The following is a 27697-nucleotide window of genomic DNA, read 5'->3' as shown; positions in this document are numbered from 1 at the left end:
ACACGAAGATGTTCGTCTTAATGTAAACGCGTGAAGCCGAGGACTGTCGTCACGTTAGCCTTTCAGATGTTGTATTTGTGACTGGATTCGGTTTGACTTCTTTCACAAAGAAACCGTTACAGATATTATGAATCGGATGTCCATGCCCAGAAAATGCAGATAAGCAGTACAGCGTCGCCGCTACCAGGTGTGATTGCAGTTTCGCGCACCATTTCTCACAAACCACGAAAAAACCTCACATTTTCTGTTCTGAGCTAGGCGCATTTCAAAAGATTTTGTGAACAGAGAGACCGAGAGCCGTCAGAATCACTGGACTGACGAGCCTGTTCCTCCACATCCTCAACAGGTTATTCAACATCACGACCGGTGTTGTAATTACATGTAGTTGGCTAGATAGGTGTGGAAAAGATTATGTGGCGTTACTTTCAGCGACACACTAACTTACGATAATATTTTATCCAAATATATAAGTATGCAAGTTATTCATTTCAATAGCTTATGTCAAAAATTTACGAGACATAGCTTCCCTGCTGGAAAAAAACTCAAACTACGGCTGATAGTTGGTTGACCAGTTCAGACCAGCACCATACTCAACATGGTTTAACCAGCCGAAGCTATGTTTTGAAATCACTGGTAGCTGGTCATAGCTGGATTTTACACCAGGGCTACCTAAATGGATAAGTGAACAGCGAAGAGAAAAATCTATGAGCATCCATGTGAAAGATCCATATTGGCCACTGGGAAGCCTAGCATTTTAAAACGATGCTTCGCCGTGGCTTTATGTATCTAGTTAAACGCCACTGTAAACTTAAAATACATCAACATCACACAGAAGCAAAACATAGTAGCTACATTTAACCCATGAGTGACGTTTGGGGAATGCTTTCTAATTGGGCTATTTGCGCTGACAAGGCTGCTGCTTCAAAGAATACCGTTCCACCTTAAAACAAAAGTGCCCCGCCCGTCTGACCTATCTCGGCGACAGCAGGATAGGCTAGGCTATATTACAATGCGCTGTCAACAGTGCACAGCGAGGCTTCCTAAGCGCTACTGATGTCCGCTTATCCCCCCCCCCTCACCCGCTTTAACCGAGTTTCTTCGTTAGATAGCAAGCACCGTTACAGTTCGCACATGCTTAGATAACACTATACTGGACCGTAACAACGTTGGAAGTAGTCGAATCTAAAGGAAGAAGAGGAAACAAACAAAAAAAAACACGCATTTGAATATTAGTTATATTTTCAATAGTTTGCAGTTATGTCTGGAAATCCCAAATTTGTCAACCACTTCCACAGACCTTTGGCAGCCGCTGCTCCGGGGGAAAAAGCGAAATTGACTCACCCTGGAAAAGCCATTTTAGCAGGTAAGTTTTTCAATATTTTATTCTAAAACAATGGTGCGTTAAAATCGCACTGTCACACGGGATGGCGCTGCCTACATCCGCCTTCCCGAACACGCGTTTATTTCTCCGCGCAGTTGTGTGCTGTGTTGCTCCGATCGCAGAGTTTGAACTGGCGATAGGCTACTGTTGACCAACCCTGGAGAAAAAGTGCATTTATTTACTGATATTTCACTTTCTCTTTCTAAAATGGTAACATTGTACACGGCGAAACACGCTACCTTCATGTCTTCCCATGCATCTATGCCCGCTGTCATGTGAGATAACCAATGTTATGTAGTCTGTTACGTGCGCTAGTTTGGGGTGTCTGTTTTGGAAGAGTAGAGTCGTATTATGATGATATACTGTTGACTTAACGCCGGTTTTGCTCCCTGTAGCAGAACAAATGCATACTTTGTATAAATGCAAATTTGGAAATGGCACGCGTGCAGCTCTCCGTTACGAATTTGGTTGTCGTCACCCCCGCTTTCGGAAGTGTTTATTTTAAAGTACAATTTAATGTTATTCAGGCCAAAGAAGGAAACTCCTACAACAATCTACATGAACAGTTACAGCTTCCACCATCCCGATTTATTATTATTTTCCCCCACATATTATAATAATAATTATTTTTTGACAAATGGAGTCGTGAGTGGTCACACTGAACGCAATTTAAAATTAAAATGAAGGCGCTGTTTGCGAAAGACTGGTTGAATTCTGCTGACTGTGTCGGTTATATATTCAATTTTACCCTTTAATTATCAGTTTTGGACAGAATCACCTGGCAAAATGTCTGAAATGCCAGAATGTAGCATTAAACAGAGGAAACTAATGTGATTATATTCGTTTTTGCAGGATCCCCAGAGAATATCACATTGTTTATGATTAATTTAACCTGTAACCTGTAACTGTAACTGAATGACCTGTAACTAAAATGTTTCCATGTTGGCATAATAGAGGGAGTTGCATCACCTTCAAAGGACTGTTTTGGGATCAGCTTTATGAGCCAAATGGCCAAACTGATCCTAGATCAGCACTCTTATTCCGTGGTTTTATGTACATTTTGTCCAGGGGTTATGGAACACTGTACAGGAAGTGGTTTTTGTAGAGGTGGGAGATATTTGCCCCAGGCGCCTCCCTCAGTGACGCCCGGAAGGTCGCGGCTGTTAGAACTAGCAAACTAATGATGACAGATTAGCAAACTAAGTAGCTTAATAACATAGCTACTTATAGATTCGGTTAAAATTACATTAAAAGAAAAACTGCCTGCAAAGAGGTATGTACACATCATCTGTGGCTGGCTGAGCTGAACCCGTGGGCCGGCCTGCTGTTTGCAGCCTTGGAGGCAGCAGCTGCCTTCCAGCTGTCACTGAGGGAAGGAGGGTGCCTTGAGCGAGGCATTCAACCTGTGGGCTCTACCACATTAAGACACTCTCCTGATTGGTCAAGGTACAAAGCTGCTCTTTACCTACCAATCTTGCTGTCTGCCCCCGATTTGGTAATTATTGGAGGGCCAAGTAAAGATGCGTACGCACACACACACACACACACACACCTTAAAATGTGCGTTTGTGGAGTGTCTACTCTGCTGCTGGTTTAACCGGAACATTCCTGCCTTTGTGGCCTGACTGAGCAGCAGAACTCGTTCACCAGCTGGATTCCTGTGCTGTTTGTCCAGGTTCATAACCATACAGGATACAGTGTAAACCTGGGATTCCTGTGCAGCCACAAACCTCCCCGGCCTCTGGGCGTGTGAGTGTGTGAATGAGTATGAGTGTGTGAGTATTAGTGTGTGTGTGTGTGTGTGTGTGTGTGTGTGTGTGTGTGAGTGAGTGAGTGTGTTGGGGTGCGTGTGACAGAGCAGGTTTACAACCCCTCCCCTTCAGTTCTGCTGGAGTTTGTGTGCTAAAGGCTCACAGAAACAAAAAAAGAAAAAGATAGAGACAGAATAACCATCAAGATTAATAAACCTCTTCCTTTCACGTCACACTTCCCGTTTCAGCAGCAGGTCTTTGGCAGTAAAGGGTAATTTGGCGTGATGACTTTACAGCAGCTCCGGCTGAGTAAAGTGTCCCTCGGACGTGAGTGAGTGAGTGAGTGTGTGTGTGTGTGTGTGTGTGTGCACGTGCATGTAAATTTAGTTTGGAGACTGTGAATTTCATCTTTGATGCAGCAGCCCTGATGTGTTCACCTTGTTTAATCGCCTGCTGACTGTATTTCATTGATTGAGGTAATTAAGTTAATTACCAGTGTGTTGTGTTGCTGTGTGGGTGTGTGTGTGTGTGTGTGTGTGCGTGTGCGTGTGTGCGTGTGTGTGTGGTGTGTGCGTGCGTGTGTGGTGTGCGCGTGTGTGTGTGGTGTGTGCGTGTGCGTGTGTGTGTGGTGTCTGTGTGTGTGTGTGGTGTGTGTGTGTGTGTGTGTGTGTGTGTGTGTGTGTGTGTGTCTGTGTGGTGTGTGCGTGTGTAATGGCTGCCTGGCGTGTCCCACACAAGGGCGGCAGCCTCGCTGAGGAACTCTTGGATCTGGGGCAGCTTTTAGAGACATGCTTGCCCTGCAGTGCTCTCTGTTTGCCACCGAAATAACGCAAGACTGAGTTGCCATAACTGCCATAACTGCCACCCCCCCCCCACCCGCCACTCTCACGCCTGCCTGCTACATTCACGCCCGCGGGCGGAAGGTTTTAATGGGATTCTGGTCCCATGTTTGTGTTGCTTGTCCGTCAGGAGCTTTATTTCATACCGGTGTGGGTACGTGTGTCTGTGTGCGTATATGTGTGTGTGCACCCCCCCCCCCCCCCCCCCGCCAACACAGAAAATTCCAGAGTTCATGGCCTGCCAGTCGTCCCAGTCCTGTCGCCATGGCACCCGGATAATGCAGGTGGACTGTAGAGCCCTGATTACCAGGAACAACCAGGAACTATTTACAGCCTGACATTCCATGTAATAGCACCTCTCATATAGTAGTGTCCCGTTTGGACATGTAAGTACTAGAGTTGATTTGACACTAGGCTGAGTGAAGCTCTGCCCATAGGGCCTGACTCTTGGCCCTTTTCACTTTGCCCCCCTAGACGGCAATCTCCACCCATTTTGTACTTCTATAAAAGTGTAAATATCTCAAAAACTATTTGCTGCATACAGATGATTGAAGACTGAAATTAAAGAAGAGGCTTGTACAATTCCGGAGTTTGAGACAGAACATGTATGTCAGCATGTACACTCAGTGAGCACTTTATTAGGCATTTATTACACTTATTTTTTAGACTTATGAAGTCTTCTGCTGCTGTAGCCTATCCACTTCGTGGTTTGGAGTGTTGTGTGATTTGAGATGCTCTTCTGCATACCACTGTTGTAATATGTGGTTATTTGCGTCATTGTCATCTTCCTGTCAGCTTTGACCAGTCTGGCCCTTCTCCTCTGACCTCTCTCATGAACATATTTTTGCCTACAGAACTGCTGCTCACTGGATGTTTTTGTTCTTTTGCACCATTTTCTCCAAACTAGAGACTGTTGTGCATTAAAAACCCTGGGAGGTCACCAGTTTCTGAGATACCTAATCCACCCTGTCTGGCACCAACAATCATTCCACGGTCCAATCACTTAGATCACATTTCTTCCCCATTGTGACGTTTGGTCTGAAAAACTGCTGAAGCTCTTGACCATGTCTGCATTCTTTTATGCATTCATTTGCTGCCACATGATTAGGTGATTAAATATCTGCATTAACAAGCTGGTGCACATATCTACATAAAAGTGATCACTGAGTGTACATACAGTGTACACTGAAATACTAAAGAATTACAAAACGCCTTCTGTTTTAATATTTGACCTTTGGCAGCCTCAGGGTGAAGCTGCAATAGCAGGGTTGGCTGCATCTTGGCCTGTTGCGCCACCGCGGCTTTTTGACAATATGGCATCACCGCTTTGCAGTTTTATTACATCGCAGTTTTTTGTATTCTAAAAATACAAAGACAACGCTTGAGAAGTCTATGACTCAGACACAAGGGGGCAAAGTGGATAGGGTTAAACAATGGCCCCAGCCCATCTTTATTCATCTTAGTCCATGACTAAATTGAGTTCTGTACAGTAGGGAGAATCTCCATTCAAAATGTAATTGAATCTAGGATTAATCTGGCCCTTCATGTCCTGTCACCAGTGATATCACCTTTTGATTTGCTGCACTCTAAAATGTGATTATGGATATGACTATGTTATATCTTTATTGGTAGAAAAAAGATGCAGATCCGTAAAATGTCCAACTCCTCCCGTGGATAGGCATTAGGCCTCTATAACTCTCACAGTTCAGCTAAAACTGCTTCATACCCACTTCCTCTGTCTGGGTGTGCAACTCAGGACTAAAGTGACATTTTAACGTGCAGCCTGTAGCCTAGTCATTAAGGTATGTGACTGAGACCCTGAAGGTTGATGGTTCAAGCCCCGGTGTAGCCATGGTGAGATCTGCACAGCTTGAGCCAGGCCCTTAATCCCGCATTGCTCCAGGGGGGATTGTTCCTTGTTTAGTTTAATCAACTGTAAGTTGCTTTGGATGAAATCATCAGCTATGGGGCGGCCTGTAGGGTAGGGGTTAAGGTAAATGACTGGGACACCCAAGATCGGTGGTTCTAATCCCGGTGTAGCGACAATAAGATCCGCACAGCCGTTGGGCCCTTGAGCAGGGCCATTAACCCTGCATTGCTCCAGGGGAGGATTGTCTCCTGCTTAGTCTAAACAACTGTATGTCGCTCTGGATAAGAGTGTCTGCCAAATGCCAATAATGTAATGTAATGTAAATAACAAATTAATAATGTAATGTTTTACTAATTACAGGGTTTAATTTGCCAGCATTAAACCAGATGTGTCTTCAGTTCACAACATCATGCAGTGGGTAGCACTGTCGCCTCACAGCAAGAATGTCCTGGGTTTGAATCCTAACTAGGCCTCTCTGTTCTCCCCGTACCTGTGTGGGTTTCCTCCAGGTACTCTGGTTTCCGCCCACAAGCCAAAGACATGCAGGTTAAGCTACTTTGGTGTGCATTAACAGGGCATTTCTGTAATTACAAACATGTGTGCTCAGTCAACCTGCCCTGTATAAATAATTAATAAATAGATGTGTCAAACATTTATCAGCTTGTAACGTTAGTAGAGTGAACAGCTTTTGAAAGCTTTGTATCTTGGATGTTTTCTGCTTGTGGATTGGGATATGAATCCTAGTAATCATGTCATCAGGCAAAACATTAAAATGCAAGTGTGTGGATATTCGTTATTCTTAATTAATCCTTAATTCCTAATTAATTCTTTGATCTGAAGTAGTTCCCGGGCGCAGAGCTGAAAGATGCAGTTTTTTCCTCCACTGGGGTGCAGTCTAGCAGCCTGGCGCACACCCTCATGAATTCCATTTGAAGTTGTGGAAGAGGGGGCTTGTTTCTGTGCCTCTCGCCCAGGTCTGCCTGCACCCTGGGGGGGTCTGCTGTCTCCTGGGGATGGGGGGGGGGGGGGCAGGGGCAGGAACTAGCTGTGTACCTGGGGCGCTGATTTGATTCCGTCGCTTGTTTCGAGCTCAGCAGGATGAGAAGTTTCTGTTTGGGGCGCCCTGTTCTCCGCACCTCGGTTGCGTTTGTTTAAACCGGCGGTTTGTGTATCAGTCGCGTCTCTCTCTCTCCATCTCTCTCCGTGTCACTCCATCTCTGTATCTCCGGCGTATGAAAAGGACGGTCTGTTTCCTTCGGGATGTTGCCGTGACTCACGTTTGGACGGCCATCGTTTGGGCCCCGACACCAGTTACCCCTTCCACAAGGATTCTGGGATGCTCCACGTTCAAAACCCATGACGAAACCCCAAGCTGAGACCGCTCATTCTTCCCTACTCTTTCCCTCTCTATCTTTCTCCATATTCCGTACTTACCGTCTCTCTCAATTAGCGTTATTGGCAGGACAACTAGTCATCTTGCCAAAATCCCTCTCTTTCTCTTTCTCTCTTCCCCCCTCCTTTACTCTCCCCCCTCCCTCCTTCTCTCCCTCTCTCTCTCTCCCCCTCTCTCTCCTTCACTCTCCCCCTCCCTCCTTTTCTCTCTCTCTCTCTCTCTCTCTCACTCTCTCTCTCTCTGGGTGGTTGATTGGGTTGTAAATCAGAGCAGGGAGGAGTGGTGTGCAGGGGGGCAGGTGCTCAGAGACACAGGCTCATGGGGGTGGGGAGAGGGGTGGAGAGGGGGCAGGCAGCGAGGGGGGGGCAGTGTGTGTGTGTGTGTGTGGGGGGGGGGGGGGGGGGGGGGGTTGGGGGGGTTGGGGGGGTTGGGGGGGGCAGCTACGCAGCATCTGAGCCCCAGGCAGTGCGTAATGCTGCTGATTCTCCAACAGGGGGTGCTGCCCTTGAGTGCTCTCAAGCCAGGTCTCCATGGAGACGCTCACCGGGGTCTGCCTAGGTAAATGGAATGGCCTTGTTCCTTCAAATGTCAGTTTGAAGCCACGTTAGTTACAAATGGGAGAGAGGTGGATCCACGGATCGATCGATCGTACGTCACACACTCTCTAATACCCCCTAACACCGATTATACCTGTAGTGCACCCTAACCCACGACCAGCCATCATCACAGGATGATTCTGGTGTATTGATTGATTTTCCAGTTAACTGATTTGGTTTAGGCTGAGTCAGACTAATGAAGGTACTTTAGCCACCCTGGCCTTTGTTAAAGGTGTACAGCATTAGTCAGAGTAAAAACAGCTTCTCTACTGTCTATAAATATTACCTCTGTTTGTGATCATGGCAACCGCAGAACCACAGAAATATGGTCTCGTACTGAGCGTGTTTCCTTCATTAATCTAAGAGGCCTGCTCCACGCAGGAATAAAGCACCATAGTGTGTTTGTCAACATCAGGAGAGCAGTGGTTTTATATTTGTGGCATATCACAGGTATGCTCATTCATGCAGTAAAACAGTTTTAAATAAGCAATGATGCGCAGGTTGTAGGTGTCGGCCATGTTGTTGTTTTTGAATCATTCAAAAGGAGATTTACTGTAACTCGGGCGAGATGTGATCGCAACTCCAGAAGGGGTTGTGTAAGGTGAGTTCAGGGGTTTCTCTGCTGTCCTGTTCAACATTAGGAAGGGTCGTCTGGGTAAAAATAGCCCTGTGTGTTCACCGTTGTCTCATGGGGAGCTGCATGGCAGGACAGGGCTACGGGGTGTTTATTTAGGTTAAAGTTTGCGGCTGGCATGACCAGAAGCCTCTTCGTAATGCCCCCTGCTGTCTGCCAAACTGGCACAGCTACTGCTGCACAACCTGGCACCCTGTCCAGGACTTGAATGTGACCGCCAAGGAATCCGGGATCAGTTTAAAATCCATTTGAAATTTGAAATCCATTTTGTCCAGTCGGAGTGCATATTGACTTCCAGGTCTTGGTTGCTGAGGCTGGTGGTGTGATTTCCTCCATCAGTTGAGTATGGGAGTGATCGTAAAGCGCTTTACGATGCCCTCTTGGCCTGGACTCTGTGCGGTAATTACAGTGAGCCTCTGTGGACCGACAGACAGAGTGGTGGTTACAGTGAGGCTCATTCCGCTCTGTGGATGAACAGACAGACAGACAGACGGACAGTCAGACAGACAGACAGGCAGGCAGTCGGACAGACGGACGGACGGACGGATGGACAGACAGGTGGATATAGCCAGGCTCATTTTGTTTTGTGTACAGACAGAGAGCGGTCCATATTAAGAGCAGCAGATGGGGTAGTAGATCGCTGGCCTTCTGAACATCAATCCTGAAGACAGAGGCGTCAGATACTGGACATTCAGTTTGTGCAGGAGCTCGTAAATTCAGCGACGCGGCTCGGAGAAGGACGCGGCGGAGAGAGGGGGGAGTGAGAGAAAGAGAGGGGGAGCGAGAGAAAGAGAGGGGGAGGGAGGATGATGGATGGGCTCTCCCTTTAATGGAACTGGTGGAAAAATGAGAATGAGATGGAGCTGCCAGAGTTCTCTCTTCTCTTTCTCAACCAGAGCTCTCTCCCTCTCTCTCTCCCTCTCTCTCTCTCTCTCGCTCTCTCCCTCTCCCTCTCTCTCTCTCTCTCGCTCCCTCTCTCTCTTCCTCCCTTCCTCCACTGGTCTGTGTGTACAGCAGAGCTGGATGAGTCGGATGAGTGATCACAGTGCATCTGTCTATGTGTGTGTGTGACAGTCACGGCACATGATACTCCACTCACAGTGTGCGTGTGTGTGTGTGTGTGTGTGTGCGTGCGCGTGCGTGTGTGTGTGTGTGCGTGCGTGCGTGCGTGTGTGTGTGTGTGTGTGCGTGTGTGTGTGCGTGCGTGTGTGCGTGTGTGCGTGCGTGTGTGCGTGCGTGTGTGCGTACGTGTGTGTGCGTGCGTGCGTGTGTGCGTGTGTGTGTGCGTGCGTGTGCGTGCATGCGTGTGTGTGTGCGTGCGTGCGTGTGTGTGTGCGTGCGTGCGTGCGTGCGTGCGTGCGTGTGTGCGTGTGTGTGCGTGCATGCGTGCGTGCGTGCGTGCGTGTGTGCGTGCGTGTGTGTGTGTGCGTATGCGTGTGTGCGTGCGTGTGTGTGTGCGTGTGTGTGCATGCATGCGTGTGTGCGTGCGTGCGTGCGTGTGCCTTTATGTGTGTGTGTCAGCGCTGTGTCTTAAAGTCATCCTCAGACTGCCACACTGCCAGCTCCTGAATGCACAGATTGAATCAGGCCTTGTCCTTAATGGCCGCTCTATCTGTATCATCACTTGATAAAACCCAATGGTGGAGTTCCTGAAGGACTGTGTATTTAATTATACTTCCTCATTTATCTTATTATACACTCAGTGAGCACTTTATTAGGTATTTATTAGACTTATTTTTTAGACTTTTTGCTGTAGCCTATCCACTTTGAGGTTTGACGCGTTGTGTGTTCAGACATACTCTTCTGTATACCACTGTTGAAATGCATGGGTATTTTCATTATTGTCATCTTCCTGTCAGCCTTGACCAGTCTAGCCCTTCTCCTCTGACCTCACTCATTAACAACGCAGTGCTGCTCACTTTTTTGCTCTGCCAACTCTTGAGACTGTTGTGTGTGAAAATCCCAGGAGAGCAGCAGTTTCTGAGATACTGAAACCACCAACAATCATTCCACGTTCAAAGTCACTTAGATCACATTGCTTCCCCATTCTGACATTTGGTCTGAAAAACAGCTGAATCTCTTGACCACATCTACATGCTTTTATGCATTTTGTTGCATTAAATGGTTAATGGTTAAATAAAAGATAGAAGAAAAAACAAAAAAAAACAAGCTGGTGTACAGGTCTACCTAATAAAGTGGTCACTGAGTGTATATGTACTACGAATAATTCTTTACATATTTAAACAGTTTTGATACTCTAGTCTTGATGGTACACTTGTGCCCTTTAAATACTGCCATCATCCATGTCGCTGGTGTGTGTTTCACAAAGTTATAAGGCTTTATTCCAAACCAGTGCAAACTGGGGGAAATGGCTGTGAGGCCCATCCACACCAAGAACTAAACTATAACTATAACTATAACTATAACTATAACTATAACTATAACCATAAACATAACTATAGCTCTTGGCTAGGTCATCCGCCATTTTGCACGTGCTGCCCTGTAATTCGGATGGATTTCGATTGGCTGTCAGTGTTTCCACGAGAGTTAAAATGGTATTTGAAATGACATTTTCAGTTAAGGTTCTTGGTGTGGACGGGCCTTTAAGGGTTGGATGCTCTCTTGAGGTGCTGAAGGTAATTATTATCCTCTCAGAACTGCAGAGGATCACCTCGTGTATTCCCAGAGAGACGGGCGCTCCAAAGCTGTGTGTGAAATTAGGAATCGGCCTCGATAACTGTGGGCTCTGTGTTCTGGAGTGGTCTGGGAATTTATAGACACAAATTATGGACAAGAATTGCTTAATTCAAGCTAACCTTGAGGAGCTATTCATTGGTTTTAAAAACAGACCATTATTTTATGTAATTGGTCATACTTTTTTTTCTCCCCCTGTTGTCTTATATTAATACCACTGTTCATTTGTTTGAAATTCTTCGGATAAATCACCAAGCTTGTGAATGGCTGATGGGTGTGCTGTGTGCGCTGTGATTGGCTGAAAGGTGTGCTGTGATTGGCTGCAGGTGGGATCGCGGGCGGGATCGAGATCTGCATCACCTTCCCCACGGAGTACGTGAAGACGCAGCTGCAGCTGGACGAGAGGGCCAACCCGCCCCGCTACAGGGGGATCGGTGAGTCCCGCACGCATCTGGCAACCTGATGGGAGGCGCAGACAACCCGTAGCCATGGCCCCATTATTATACATTATGTAGTTTACAGTATTTTTTGTGCATATGTATCAAAGGTGCCAATAATTCTAGACCTGACTGTACACATATACACGCATACATTTAAGTGTACCATAATTGTGTAGATTAATAAGCATATTGGAATGCACCTACTTTTTTAATATTATATATTTCATTGTGCGAATGCACCCCCCCCCCGCATGTGTCACATGTCCAGAACATAAACCTGACTCCTTCTGCATTCACTTTCACTGTACAGCTGCTACACTCTGCTCCTCTGCAGCAACATGTTTACTTAAGAAAGTTTGACTTTGGTTTCCAGGGAAACTCCAGGTGATTAGCTAATCAGCCCTCCCAGGTCTCACCTGTAGGCCTAACGAGCCACCTGTCTCTCCCGTCTCCACGGATACCGCTGCCTCACGGTGGGGGAGGGGCCAAGTGTTGGTCACATGATCACTTCTGAGGAACTGACAGGCTCTCTGTACAGCCTAATTGGCTAATTAGCATATTCCCCTCGTTAACGATGCCGGCTGGCTGTCGCGTTTGTAGTCGTGGCGACGGGGAGGGTCAGTGGTATAAACACACCCCTCCTCCTCTCGCTGGGAGAACTTCTTGGCCTGCCTTTGAAGGTGTTTTTAATAAGACTCTGGTCTGCTGCCTGGCACACAGCTGCTGTTTGAGTCGTTCTGACTCCGTGGCCTTTTAACAGACATGTCACAGTCACTCTGGAGTGGTCAGGGAGAATTCATTATGATGCCAAAGATTAGAATGTCATGGAATACATTTTTAAGATGGCGCAACTATGATGTGGTTTCAGCTACAACATGCTATTGCTGACTGGCTTGAGAATTCACTGGATGTTTTGGATAACCAAGCCTTTTGATTGGCTGAAACCAGTTGATGACCAGCTCATCATAGCTCCACCCATAATGGGATTCATGATGTAACTGTAGTGTACTTCCTGTAACACCTGTCCTAGCCAGGTTAACTGAGTGTCTCTCTCTTCCCCTCCCTCCCTCCCTCCCTCTCTCTCTCTCTCTCTCTCTCTCTCTCTCTCTCTCTAGGGGACTGTGTGAAGCAGACAGTACGCAGTCATGGTGTTATTGGCTTGTACAGGGGGCTCAGCTCCCTGCTCTATGGCTCCATCCCCAAATCTGCAGTCAGGTGAGTGTCCCAGTCCTCCTCTCCCCCTCCTGTCCCCCTTCCACAGGTCCTTTACCCTCTCCAGATACTCAGCTCCTGAGTACCTTACACCCTCTTAGCTTAGCTTCTTACTGACAGGAAGTTCCAGTGCAGTATCTACACACCTCATACCTGTACACACCTGTACACACCTGCCCACACCTGCCCACACCTCCCCACACCTGCACACACCTGTACACAAGGCGTCTTCTCTGGGACTCCTGCATAATACATGCATAATAACAGACATTAAAGTATAAAACTAGTTAAAGGGTTTAGCTTGGCGTGTTGATGTTGTCGACACATTGTCATTATGTTGTCCTGCCTGTGTTCCCTGGAAAGGAAGGGCTTTAGCAGCGCAACACGCTGGATGTGATGAGGTCATTAAAACACACGACATCCACGCTGGATGTGACGAGCTCATTAAAACGCACGCCAGTCACTCTGGATGTGACGAGCTCATTAAAACGCACGCCAGTCACGCCGGTAAAGGTTGGACATGGGTGGGGTTAGCTGGGGTCAGACGCATAGTCTGGTCTTTAGTGTGTTTATGGACGCAGCTAGAAATAAACCCGCGAGTTTCCGCCTCCCACTCCCAATTAAGGGCTTCCTGTCTCATTCCCACCTCTGTAGGGTCTGGAGGAGGTGATTTAGCCCCGCCCTCCGTCATCCTGTCCGTTAGCCGTTAGCTGCGTTAGCCTCCCACTCGCACACACTTTCTCCCGCTTCGCTACGCGCCGCATCAGATATGACATCACCGTCTTCCACCCCCCTCCTTCAAGGGAGTGACATTTCTGTGCCGCACACTTTGTTCTGGTGACAAAAGCTTTTAGAGACAAGCTGCAGCCCGCAGGGAGAAAGCCACTGTCTGTGTGTGTGTGTGTGTGTGTGTGTGTGTGAGTGTTTGTGTGTGTGTGCAAGTCTTTGTATGTGTGTGTGTGTGTGCACATGCATTTAGGCAGAAATACTGGAGGTTTTCAAGACTAGCTTTTAGGCAAACTAAGCAGTAGGTACACTTAGTGGTAGGAGAAGGCGAGCATTACTGGGCTGAATGGCCTGTTCTGTTATGTTTGCGTGTGTGTGTGTGTGTGTGTGTGTATGAGTGCATGCGCACGTATTTGTGTGTGTATGTGTGTGCTCGTGGGCGTGTTTTTATGTGTGTGTGTGTGCAGCTGTCAGTTGAGCAGTGGACAGACTCGGTCAAGTGCAGCGGTCCTGTCATTTAGCTGAGTGGGCCCTGGACCAGAGAGCCAAAGGGAGGTTCAGCCTGGGGGGGGTGGCATCACGCTCTGAATTACAAATGACCGTGTTTGGCTCAGAGATGCGTTCACATCATTTCATTACGGAGCAAGGGATGGGGCCTGTGGATGTACAGGACCGCCATGGCGTCCCTGTTTTACTTCAGCTGCAAGATGCCTGCATGTTCAGGAGGAAGTGTAGCTTCAGCTCAAAGTGGCAGATCTGCATAGCAGAGCATAACATGTCTATCTATCTATCTGTCTGTCTGTTTCTCTGTCTGTCTGTTTCTCTGTCTGTCTGTCTGTCTGTCTGTCTGTTTCTCTGTCTGTCTGTCTGTTTCTCTGTCTCTCTGTCTGTTTCTCTGTCTGTCTGTTTCTCTGTCTGTCTGTCTGTTTCTCTGTCTGTATGTCTGTCTGTCTGTTTCTCTGTCTGTCTGTATGTCTGTCTGTCTGTTTATTTAGCTATCATTCATTGCCCCGCAGGTCTCCCCCTGAGATTCCATTCATTATTTGGCAAGTTTATTCCCTTCTTCCGTCACATAAAGTCTTACAACAAACAAAGCCCTATTCTTCTTCTGTTCTGCACCCGTCAAGAGTGCTTGGTCTTTACAATGTTCCAGAAAGTGCTGTTAGTGTGCCTGGGGGGGGGGGGGGGGGGGTGTAATAGGAAATCAATATCAATAAGGGGCCATAATGGATTGCCTTCCACCAGCCCTCACCCCCCCACCTCCCCCCCCCCCCCCCCCCCCCGCTCTTCCAAGAACTCCTCTGGCTTCTTGGTGGGGATTTGAGGGGCTCTGTGTCAGTCACGCTCCCCTCAAAAACAAGGAACAAAGAAAAGGAGCAGTCGTCTCTCAGGAAGCCATCGAGCGATTTTTATTTTTATTTGTAGTTTTTTGATTTGTCCTTTTTTTTTGTTGCACGGATTGAGATCTGTTTTTCAGGGGGGACCTGCATATACACACAGCTTACAGACAATAAAGCAAGAACGCTATAATGAAAGGCAATGAGGTAAAAAAATAAAATAAAATAAAATAAATTAATTAATTAAAAATATATAAATAATCAAGTAAAAGAACATGAGCATCACTGAAATCATTCCTGAGCATGGGACTGTATAAGGCACTCGTATGTATTCTCCAAATCAAGCACCAAAAATGTAATTTGCCCCCGGCTTACGTTGGTGTCACAGCTCTCCGTCTCCATCGTTCCAGCCCGGTGCTGTGTGCGTTTGAGCGGTTCTGAGACGTCCGACTGCAGCTCCGACATCCTCTGTCTACCACTGCACGGCCCTGCTGAACAACACAGCTCAAGCTAGGTTTTGAAACCGCTTGTTGCTGGTTGACCACTTCAGACCAGCTCCCATGCCAGCTCCACATGGTTTAGCTGGTTTGACCAACTCAAGCTATGCTTTGCAGCAGCTGCTAGCCGGTCATTTGGAGCTGGGTCAGGGCTGGATTTTACAGCAGGCATTCTGCTGGCTGCCCTTCAGGAAGGGAAGGGGTCCTCGTTCCATTAGCTGATGGGCCTGGCAGTATGGGAGGTGGCTGTCGGGGCGGACGCTCCCGGTAATGAGCCGCTGACCTTGCGGGAGTCCACTCTCCTGGCCCTAAATTCATTAGACGTTGCCGTAACAACCAAAGTGACTCTGACTCATCTCGATCTCTGGCACTTAGCCCAGGCAATTATCCCCATTCACTTTAATGGTTCGGACGCATTTAGCTTTGTGGAAAGGTGACGCTAATGCTAATGTAAATGTCATTTTTACATAGGCAAACTGCGGTACAGTTGCAGCCCTGAAAGGTGGGTGTGATGTACCCGCAGGTACAGCCATGAAAGATGCACATCCATCACACTGCGATTGGACGGGTAGTCCGGCCATAAGTCATATCAAATCAACTTTATTCATAAAGCACATTTAAAAACACAACTGCCATTGACCTGAAGTGCTGTGCAACTTCAATAAATAAAAAGGGGTATTTTTTTAGTTTTTAAGTGCTTTTTTTTTTTAAGTGATGCGTTGAAACAATGAGCAAACCGCTCTTTTTCTCTCAGGGTGGGAACATGGAGACGTGTAAGAACAGGAGACTAGTTCCGCTTACCGTTGCCATGGGTTCCTCTAGGAGCTATAGCAGAGAAAGACGTGCTCAACGATTTATTTGCCCACGGGCGCTGTAGCTCAGGGATCATACAATGTAAAAAAGGTACGGGCAGCACTCACAATATACATAATATGATATGTTTTTAATAGCAGCAGTCTGTTGAAGGCTGTATAGTCGAAACGTGTCCTTGTGATTGCTGCTATTAAAAACATCTAAAATTATCTTTTACTTCGTATGGGAGCTACTCGGAGTCAGGAGAAGCCAGTTCACGGAGGCACCATGTTTGTCCGTGGGGCTGTCTCTGGCACCAGAGCATGTGCACTAGGTGCCTGAACGGGACTGAACGAATAGGAGAATGAACCAGAAGCCTATTAAGCTGCAGTACCTCTGAAAGCCACTGGGGTTTGTGAACATCTGGGGTAATGTCAATCCCAGGTCCGGTCCCCTGTGCGGGAAGATGGACAGTCATGTGGCCTTGTGTGACAGAGTGCAGTGAACCCTGACCCTTGTGTGTAACCCAGAGCACCGCGGCGGTCAACCACTAGGTGGAGCTAAAGTGATAGACAGATAGTGTAGGCAGAGGGCAGCTGAGGTCCTCTGTGTGACAGAGCGATCTCTGATAGTCGGGCAGGCGCTGACAGCCCTGCCACTCTTCAGTAATGTCAGCAGGCGGACATAGCTACAGTATGAAAGCTATACCGGGAAACAATGCATTACATTACATTACAGGCATTTGGCAGACACTTATCCAGAGCACTCTTTATTTGTTTCTACTGAGACTTCTGAGAAGGGAAGTTACAGTTTGTCTTCCTGCAATCTGAACATACTGACCCTGGGCGAGTTTCTAGCGTTATGTTATTGGCCGGTAATTAAGCTGTTTTGAATCGCGGCCTTGAGGCTCAGAGGCCAGATAAGATTTAAAAACAGTCTGGATTACAGCGAAATGGCAGTGGTTCTTGTTCACTTTTGATTCCTTTTTAAAACGAGCACTGAAATTTTTAAGGCCGTCGCTGTCGGTCGGTCAGAGCGCCGGAACGGTAGATGGAAGGCTGATATATTTGTTTTGCAAGTGCACTGGGGAGTGACGCCGAGAGTCGTTAAGCAGCTGTCAGTTATCCAAACGCGGATGCAGCGGCAGCAGGCGCTGAATGCTAATGAGCCCGGCGAGAGAACCCGTTTTTTTCTCGCTGTCATAAACCCGTAACCGCACACGGAAGGGAGAAAAAAACGCAAATAAGTAAAGTGCATTTCGGAATACGGACTGCCCTCCCGGCGCCGTCTGTTATCGCAGCAGTCCCCGTCGTGATTTAGTTTTGAGTTATCGTACGCATAAACCGGCGCCGTCTCTGTACTGCTAGTCTTCCTCCAAGGACCGCGAAGATACGGCGCGATAGCTCCCAACTTCCATAACGGCAATATGTGCTAAAAAAACGAACATTTTTTTAAAAGGGGAAGTTCATTAAGACCGCTTGAGCTGATACACTCCTCATTTGTCTTCTTGTTTATCTTTGGAATCACTTTTCCTATCTTGTGTCAGGCCCTGTAATCCTAAATGGATCTGAGTTAGAGTGGAGTTGGCCCCTTATTGTCCCCCTGTGGCAGTGTTCTTTATAGAGTGTGACAGTAAATTGCCGTAGATTATAGTCAAGGCTATTACATATGATTTACAAAATATGGCAGGTAATTAAATTAAAATGTCAACATTTCATTTAAGCTGAGCACAGGATGCAACCCACCAGGGACAGTGTGTGCGTGTGCGCGTGCGTGTATGTGTGTATGTATGTGTGTGTATGTGTGTGTGTGAGTGTGAGTGTGAGTGTGTGTGTGTGTGTGTGTGACCCTGGGGATTAGACGTTTGGAATCAGGGTCGTCCCTCAGGCTGTGTGTACTCTGAAGGCCCATCCTGGCTCCTGCTTGGCAGCGTTTTAGTGAAATGAGCTGCAGCGAATTGTGATTTTATGTCTTTGGACGGTTCCCCTGTAATGAAGAAGGGACGTTTCTTGGTGATGGGGAAAATCACGAACAGGTTTATATTTCTGATTAAAAGGACAGGCGGTTTCCTTCTACAGCTTTTAGTCCTGTGTCAGTATCACCGAACACCAGGCTATGAGCATCCTGGTCAGTGCAAGAGTGTCATTATGTATTCAAAAAATCTTTCATGTTTCATGAATTACTATAACAGATTTGGCTCTTAGACATTCAGTCCTTGACCTAAATGTCTGTTTTTATTATGAATTGGATGGAAGATTATGAAAAAGATTTAAAAAATAAAATAAGCGTACAAAAATTACAACAATAATGTTGTGGAGAGTGCATGGCTGCACTCAAACAGGTCTTTCATCACATCAACCCTGTTTGCACTTTCAGACTAAAGAATCCAGCCCTGCTCCAAACCTGGAGTTCGGCACGGGCTGTTCCACACACTGACCCTGTCCCCCCTCTGCTCTCTCACAGGCTGTTCCACACACTGACCCTGTCCCCCCTCTGCTCTCTCACAGGCTGTTCCACACACTGACCCTGTTCCCCCTCTGCTCCGTGTCCCACAGGTTTGGGATGTTCGAGTTTCTAAGCAACCAGATGCGGGACGAGTCGGGGAAGCTGGACGCCAGGCGGGGGCTGATCTGTGGGCTGGGGGCGGGCGTGGCCGAGGCTGTGCTGGTGGTCTGTCCCATGGAGACCGTGAAGGTAGGGGGGCAAGGGGGGGGCTGTCGCCATAGAGACTGTCAAGCGGTTGGGGGAGGGGGGGGGGGTCTGTCACCATGGAGACTGTGAAGGTGGGGGGGAGGGTGTGTATGTTCTTTTCTTGGTTACCTCTGATTTGTAAAGACTTGCCTATGAATCATACCTGGGTAAAAAATATATATTATTTTGGATTCAAATACTTTTCTGTGCTTGACTGATCTTGCCTGGTGCAATTGAGCCAAAAGAAAGGACCAGAAAGTGGGGTTTGCTCTTTCTGAGGGTATTTCATAGGTTTCAACATACCAGACAAGCCCCGTAAAGCATCGAAAAGATACAATTACGCATTTGACCCAGGTCTGCTACGAATATTAAACAGTGGCATTAAATTGAAGGAAGCGTTTGATTTTATTAAATTGTAAGTGTTGGGGCATCGGTAGATGTCAGCAGGTCAAACAGCCGTGAAGCCAGCTAGGCCACTGGGGACTGCAGACCAGCTAATTGTTGAGGCTTCAGCCAGGTGAGGCTTAATGAAAATACATTTCTGTAATTCCAGGTGAAGTTCATCCATGACCAAAGCTTGGCCAAACCTAAATACAGAGGCTTCTTCCATGGAGTAGGAGAGATAGTGCGAGCTCAAGGTAAAGATCACACACTTTCCCCCCTACTGGCAGTCAGGGGTACTGCACAAGCTCGTTTTGTGTTGTTTTAACGCTGGTACACACTGCCCTCTGCTGGTCTTATCTATTAGTGCAATAAGTTCAGCCCGTGCTGATTACGCGAGGAGAATCATGCCTGTGTATTTCCTAATCGGCGTATTCCGCTTAATTTGTTCTGAAGTGCTAATTACCGCACATTTCCAGTCTCAATGGACCACTGCTTCTGATAAGTGCTGTTCCGCTGAAATAAAAAAAATCAGTAATTTAGCAAGAGGCAGTAAATTGCGCAAAAACACGAATGCAGAGTTGGTGAGTGGAGTGCTCTGTGCTGTTGAGCTGCAGTGGTAAATATTAGTGTCGTATACGGGTCACTGACGCCTCGTTGTGTTGTAAACTTGCAGGGATCAGCGGGACGTATCAGGGGATAACGGCAACGGTGCTGAAGCAGGGCTCTAATCAGGCCATTCGCTTCTACGTCATGACCTCTCTGAGGAACTGGTACAAAGGTCAGTGTGTGTGTGTGTGTGTGTGCGTGTGTGAGAGGGCTGACTACCCAGCTGAAGAAACAAACACGCCATGGGTTTTACCAAAACAATTTTAAACACTTCCTGCTTCATCTCATAATTCTCCATGCTGTTTTAATCAAATAAAATCGGTTTGATTTGTGTAGCGCTTTTCATTGAGAGCTGTCATAAAGACGTTTTACAGAGAAACAGAGGGAAAGTTGGACAAAAGAGCGGCAATAAAGTGGGGGCCCATCCTCTGCTGTCCGGTACTGTGTAAAGTATTGGTAGCATAATGTTACAGAAATATAATAAGGGATCCATCACTGCAAATAATCAGATGTGTTGAGCAGGGTTTAGTGTTGCATTCATGCAGTACCCTGGTTGATAGCCGTCGCATCTCCTGACGTGTGCTTCAGAGAAAGTGTGTTGTTTTTTCCACGTTTATCAAGCTGAGAAATGCTGAGAGCATTAGCAGAGCTCCTCTGAGGCACATTAAAAATGAGAAGTTACATTATGGTAATTAAAGAAAAACTGGATAAGGTAGCTGATGTGTGGTTAGCATTCTGGCACAAAATGGCTGCCGTTGCATCACCCAGATGGGTGCTGCACTTTTGAGGTGAGGTGAGTTTCGCCCTCATCACTGTAAAGCGCTTTGTGTGTAAGAAAGGCGCTATATAAATGCATGGAATTATTATTATAGTTATTAATTATGAGTGGCATCATTATAAATCCAGGAGGACTGGAGTGAGTCCAGCCCTCTAATGTGAACTGCAGTGATCCAGACACTAAGAACAGCCTCGGCCAGAGAGAGTACTGCTGTCCCTCAAACTGTAAACATTTTGCTGTAGACATTTGCATATCTGCTCTTTGCACAATACTGTGCATGTAACTTATATAGGCCTATATATATATATATATATATATATATATATATATATATAAATACTTTCTTGCTCGTGGAAGGAGGACAGTAAGAATTAAGCAAAGTAAGAATTTCATTGTATGGTGTAACCTTGTGTTTTTTGTGCATATGACAATAAAACACTTGAATCATGAATCTTGAATTTTTCAGCCCTTATAAAAATGTTTGGGAGCATTGGGATTATATTGCCAGCTTGGCTGTTCTGTCTGACCCTCTCCTCTGACTCCTGCTCCAGGTGACAACCCCAACAAGGCCATTAACCCCCTGGTGACGGGGCTGTTTGGGGTGACAGCGGGGGCAGCCAGCGTTTTTGGCAACACCCCCCTGGACGTGATAAAGACCAGGATGCAGGTATGAGCGCAGAGCATGTGTGTGAGGACCTGTCTGTGTGTGTGTGTGTGTGTGTGTGTGTGTTTGTCCCAGCATAGTGGGAACCTCTGTGTGTGTATTTTCCCCAGCATAGTGGGGACCTGTCTGTGTGTGTGTGTGTGTTTGTCCCAGCATAGTGGGAACCTCTGTGTGTGTGTATTTTCCCCAGCATAGTGGGGACCTGTCTGTGGGTGTGTGTTTGTCCCAGCATAGTGGGAACCTCTGTGTGTGTATTTTCCACAACATAGTGGGGACCTGTCTGTGTGTGTGTTTGTCCCAGCATAGTGGGAACCTCTGTGTGTGTGTGTGTGTGTGTGTGTGTGTGTGTTTCCCCAGCATAGTGGGGACCTGTGTGTGTGTGTGTGTGTGTGTGTTTGCCCCAGCATAGTAAATCAGCACAACACCTTTTAAAGGGGATAATAATATTTGAGCATGGTCTTTCAACACAGATTTCCAGTAGCCTTATACAATAACCTGATCTAGTCTCTCTCTTCGGTAGATAGATAGCACTGACGTAAGGTCTTTCTTACGATTTGGTCCCAATCTGAAAAAAAAAAGCAATCGGGATTACATTAATGGCATTTGGCAGACGCTCTTATCCAGAGCGACGTACAACAAAGTGCATACCCATAACCAGGGATGAGTGCGCTAAAAGACCCTAGAGGGAAGTACAATTTCAACTGCTACCTGTACAACAATTATTTAAATAATAATACCGCAACATGCAACTGTATAAATAAACCGCTTACCTAGCCAAGCAAAACCAGCAAAGGTATCATCCTAATGACACAAGTAAATAACACAGGTAAAGACAACAGTTAAGGTTTACAGGGAGGTAGGGCGGGATGGGGAGAGGTGCTGCTTGAAGAGGTGCGTCTTCAGTCTGCGCTTGAAGGTGGAACAAGATCCTGCTGTTCTGACCTCCACGGGGAGTTCGTTTCACCACCGTGGAGCCAGAACAGACAGTAGTCGTGAGCGTGAGGTAGAAGTGCGGAGAGGGGGAGGCGCCAGGCGTCCTGTGGTGGCCGAACGATGAGGTCTGTCAGGTGTGTAGGGTCCGATGATCTTTTGGAAGGCCAGCACCAATATTTTGAATTTGATGCAAGACATGACAGGCAGCCAGTGGAGAGAAGTAAGCGGGGGGTAAAGGTGGCGTGTGCAATCGGTGTATGGTCTCTTGGTGCAGCTTTATAGAGATCTGATCTGTTCCTCCACTCCTACAGGGTCTAGAGGCTTACAAGTACAAAAGCACGGTCGACTGCGCAGTGCAGATCTTCCGGCACGAGGGACCAGCCGCGTAAGTACTGCCGATTGCCCACGGATACCGTTCTACCGCGTATAACCACCGTTTAACCTTTAACCTTTAACCTTTTACCTTTTCCCTGCTCCCCTCCTCAGCTTCTACAAGGGCACCATCCCGCGCCTGGGCCGAGTCTGTCTGGATGTGGCCATCGTCTTCATCATCTACGAGGAAGTGGTGAAGGTGCTCAACACGGTCTGGAAAACCCAGTGAGGAGACGGGGCATTGGCTGAGCCAGCCGCGGCCTCCTCTGACATCATAACTGTGTGACTGAGAGGACTAAAGGACACGAAAAAAAACTGGATGTGCCATAGGTGCTTTTGTCCACATGTAGCAAGATACACAAATGACAGAGTATCTAATATATGATATATAAATTAGAATTTTATCTATAACTTTTAAGTGCATTTGATAGTCTCGAGGTATTCTATTGGTTGACGTGGCTGTGCTGTTTGGGGTCCCTGTTGTTGCTTAGCGATGAGAACCAGGGTAGCCATGGGTAGCCAAGGCTAGTCCACATTAGCCTTATAGGCCAAATGCATTGTGGGTCCAAACAAGATTGTATGACCAAGGCTTTCGTCTGATGGCTTAACATGTGTTGTGCCAAATTTTTTTTTTTCATGAATTTTTTTTTTTTTTTTTGAAGATATCTTGCCAAAGTTCTAGTTTAAAAGTCCCATATACACATTTCCAGTGTTTTATTTTAGGTCCTGATATCTATAAGAAGACGTCTGTGGTTTTAAGTACCAAAAGCAATCACTAACCTGTTTCACATCTCCATTCTCCAGCACCTATCACGGGCTTTGTCAAGAACAGGCTGTTTTAGTGACTGTGTCTTTAAGGCTCATTAATATCAATGAACCTCTGTTCTGATTGGCTGGCTTGCTCCACAACAAACTGAACGCCATCTGTGCCGAGTGTTTGGATTTGTTCTATCTACAAGGTGGGCCGTGCTGAAAGCGCACATATGCAAATGAGCGTATAGTTCTGACGTCAAAGTTATGGCAGTTCAAGGGGCTCGGATTGTGTTTATTTCTGAGCATTGACTGTGAGTTTTGATACTTTCAGTGTTTTTGTAGCACCTACACTATAATCCACATGGCAAGGGAAATGTTGTTTTCCACAATATGGGACCTTTAATATAGGAAACCTCTTTACTCTAATTTTAGTGCTACTCAATGCCAGATGCTTTTCCCCCCAAATCATTTTCAAGTGGTCTACTTGAGAAATTCACCAGTATGTGTGCACAAAACAAACAAAACTCTTTAAGTCAGCCATTTTACAACAGGTTCCTCTCAGCAGCTCTCAATGCTTAGAAAGAGTGATAGCTTTAACTGAGATTGCACACTGATTATATATACACCATCTTGGAATACAGTTATTTTGTGGCACATGCAAAGCATTGATATTGTAGCTCATTTATTTTCTGCATTAACACATTCTCTGGGACTCATTTGCATATATATTTTATTTATATATTTTCACCCAGGGAATTTGTTAGTGGCTTCAAATTTCAATTAACTGTACTTGTTCAAAGTAATTGAGAGAGAACCTTGTGAGTGCATTTTTGAGAAATGGCTGTAGGTACTGTTTCGGGCCTGTTACTTTAATGTTCCACATTGCCAGCTGATAATGGACCTCAAGCAAATATTTATTTTTAATTAACTGCCAACACCGGATTTGATTACTTGCGGGGCTGTGGGTAGGGGTGGACTGCACCTCCAAACAGAATTAATGGAGTTGAGCCGGCAACCCCCCTCAAAATAAGAACTATATAAATTAAGTGACTGAACGCTTTCAAAGTAACCAGCGTTAATCATCACTACCTATATTTACATGGGGACTGCTGCTATACCTCCCACCTCTAGTTAATCTTGCTTAAACGTGTGTTGACACGAGGGAAAATTGTTTAGAGTGTAAAACACAAAACCTCCTGATAATGCTAAATTCGTTACTGGCTCTCCTCGGTGTTCAGAACGAACTGTCTAATGAAGACTAAATATGACTAAATATGTCTCTATCCTCATCTACCGACCTGAGGCCTTCGTTAAATTTTTTTTATTTTTTAATATTTCATTTTAATCTTCTTCCTCAGTTTTTTTTTTATTTCTTTGTGTTTCAGATTTGCTTTGCACAGGTGTCCTTCACCATTAATCTAGGATTAGTACTCTGTGGGCCTAAGACGGCAAAGCTCGGAGAACAGAGACAGTGCCAAACCCGAGGATGATTTATGGTGTTATTATTAATTACACTGAATGTTGGTTGTCTGTGTTCATGTGCCATTGCTTTTTTCTTTTTACATGTCTTCATGTATTTTATTACTGTTCTCCAAGATTGTGAATGGGACTGTGTATGTTTCTCAGTATGTGAAAACAAACCTGGTTATGAACCAGTGTACATTTATTTGAATCACGCAAAACCTGACAAGTTTGCATTTTCATTTTGAGGGCATGAATGTGTAATGTTGCATAAACATGTAATTTTACAATTATTGAGTAGACCATATGACCCTAGCATAGTGAGAACCTGTCTGTGTGTGTGTGTGTTTACCCAGCATAGCGGGGACCTGTCTGTGCAATGTTGCTGCATAAATTCTGTGCACACTTGGATGTCATTACTCAGCCATTTGTGAATATGTATTTATTTTGGGTTCAGTGTTGCAACAGAAGTGATATACGACAATGGGAGGCAGTGAAGCTGTTTTTATTGTGAAACAGGACTGTGTCTTTTACTTTGCAGAAACCGTATAAAGGTGTGCGCGTGTGTTTTAGGAATGTAGGCGTGATGACTTATCACAGGTATCCATTAACAGGGTGAAATGATCTATTTTACTGCAATAATTATGAATTCTTTATCTCCCTTATGCTTATAAATGAGACGATGAAAAACGCTATGCCCGGTGTTCCCCTAACACTGCTGTAATGTACGGAGGTCACAGAGCTTCTCGTTCTATATTCTGACTGCCAACCTGTTCCTCTTCACACACTCTCTCATTTCCTACTTTACTGGAGTGCGACCCCTTCCTATGCCTGTGTGCGGAACACTGATCCCAGTCCAGTGTAGGTAGGTGTCAGTGAGGAGCGGTTAGTTACAATATCGCAGAGCGTTGACAGGAAAGCGTGTGACTGCTTTCGCAGGTGTGACCGCGCCGACACCAGAGGTGTTTCGACAGCGTTCCGGTAACACGCAGGCCCTCCGAAAACAAGGCCCAGGGGGCCGTCTGGCTCTAGACCCAAACGTGACTCCGCCGTGCGTGTGTGTCTGCTGTGCGTGTCTGCCATTGGTATTGTAATACCTCTGAGAATTTGCTGTGTAGCACCACCTGTAGGAGATTGTTTTTCCACAAGCCTACGTTAAGCATGCTCTGATGTGAATCTGTGAGACTGTGTGTGTGTGTGTGTGTGTACGTGGATCCTTCTCCTCTTTCCCCTCTCTGTGTTGTATTGTGTTGTCGGACATCTTTGCCTCCCTCTGTGCAATGTGCCCCTCTCTCTCTCAGTTCAGGTTATATTTATGAATCTCAGTGTCAGTCGGTCATCTTAACTCAATAAACGAAGAGATTTTTTTAAGTCTAAAAAAAAAAAAAAAAAAAGGCTTTTTCTTACTTTGGACTCCTCGTTTGCCCAGGTGTGACTAGGTAAGACATACATGGGACACCATTAGAATTGGAATTTCTGGTTTCCCACCAGAAAGACCAACATGTTATGTTGGATGATCAAGTTGGGGAAATCGGGATTCTAGATGCAACATGAATTAGCCGAGTTGTAATGTACTTGCTCTTGCCAACATGGCCGAACAAAACATCACGTCCTCTGTGATGTCATACAATAAAGCCATAAGTGACCACAGCTACAGATTTACATTTTTTTACATTTTACATTTTAGTCATTTGGCAGACGCTTTTAATCCAAAGCGACTTACAAGTGCATAGGTTCTTCCACAAGTCAAAGCATCACATCCATAACTATGAAAATACATAGGAAGTGCTGTTCTAAACATATAGTCATCATAAGTGCAATATATATATTTTTTTTTTTGGGGGGGTTAGACAAGGATAGGGATATCAGAAAGGGGGGCGGGGGAAATCAGGAGGGAGGACTAAGGTAGAGCTTGAAAAGGTGTGTTTTTAGTCTGCGTCGAAATAGGGGGATGGATTCTGCTGTCCTGACAGTAGTAGGCAAGTCATTCCATCACTGAGGAACCAGAACGGAAAACAGGCGTGAACGTGCAGCTCGACCGCCAGGTGCTCGTAGTGAGGGAACCATAAGGCGACCAGAGCTGGCAGACCAGAGTGGTCTAGCTGGGGAGCAGGGAGTGATCAAGGATTGTATGTAAGGTGGGGCAGTCCCCTTAGCAGCCTGAAATGCCAACACTAGGGCCTTGAATCGGATGCGTGCGGCAATAGGAAGCCAGTGGAGGCCAATGAGAAGCGGGGTGACATGAACTGACCTGGGCTGACTGGTGATCAGGTGGGCTGCCGCATTCTGGCACACGCTGGGAGACCGGCTAGGAGGGAGTTGCAGTAATCCAGGCGGGAAATGACGAGCGCCTGGACTAGGAGCTGGGTGGCTTTCTCCGTCAGGAGTTGACGGATACGGCGTATATTGTACAGAAAGAACCTGCAGGTTCTGGCAGTGGAAGATACTTGTGGAGCCAGGGTGAGGCAGTTATCAAGAGTTACCCCAAGATTCTTTGCCATACACACAGACACACAGACATTCTTTGACAACAATAGTAGAACAGCATTCAATTTCTTGTGTTATTTTGCATTCATAACCCCCAGAAATAGCCAAATGTTTCTTGCCATAACTAGCTAGTCGATTGCTAGCCTAGAATTGGTCAACCAGCTACCGGCTGATTCAAAACCTAGCTTGAGCTGTTTTTTCAGCAGGGTTGTGTTGTATTCGCTACTCTGAAAGAACTCACGGCCCGACAGCACCTGGAAGCAGGGTCAGATCAGTGCTGCAGAGGTGAGAAGAGTTGAGGGGGCGGGCCTTGGAATGTAGCTCTGACCCCTCCCTGTACCCCCCTGTGAAAGGTCCGGACAGGTCCGTGATGCTGGGGAGGGAGGGGTGGTAGTGAGGGGGGGTC

General features: G+C 46.4%; 1 protein-coding gene across 1 annotated transcript; it reads left to right on the top strand.

Moving 5' to 3' along the window:
* The first annotated feature begins 1022 nt into the window (after positions 1-1022).
* si:dkey-178e17.1 (tricarboxylate transport protein B, mitochondrial) lies at positions 1023-25227 on the top strand. Its single transcript, XM_061260753.1, has 9 exons — positions 1023-1363; positions 11485-11592; positions 12714-12813; positions 18718-18856; positions 19407-19491; positions 19911-20015; positions 21173-21288; positions 22530-22603; positions 22705-25227. Exons 1-9 carry the CDS (start codon positions 1258-1260, stop codon positions 22817-22819), a joined length of 948 nt encoding a protein of 315 aa, XP_061116737.1. The 5' UTR covers positions 1023-1257; the 3' UTR covers positions 22820-25227.
* Positions 25228-27697: the final 2470 nt, after the last annotated feature.

This window comes from Conger conger, chromosome 11, assembly GCF_963514075.1.
Source record: "Conger conger chromosome 11, fConCon1.1, whole genome shotgun sequence".
Lineage (NCBI taxonomy): Eukaryota > Metazoa > Chordata > Actinopteri > Anguilliformes > Congridae > Conger > Conger conger.
This window is presented reverse-complemented; position numbering and strand designations above follow the sequence as displayed.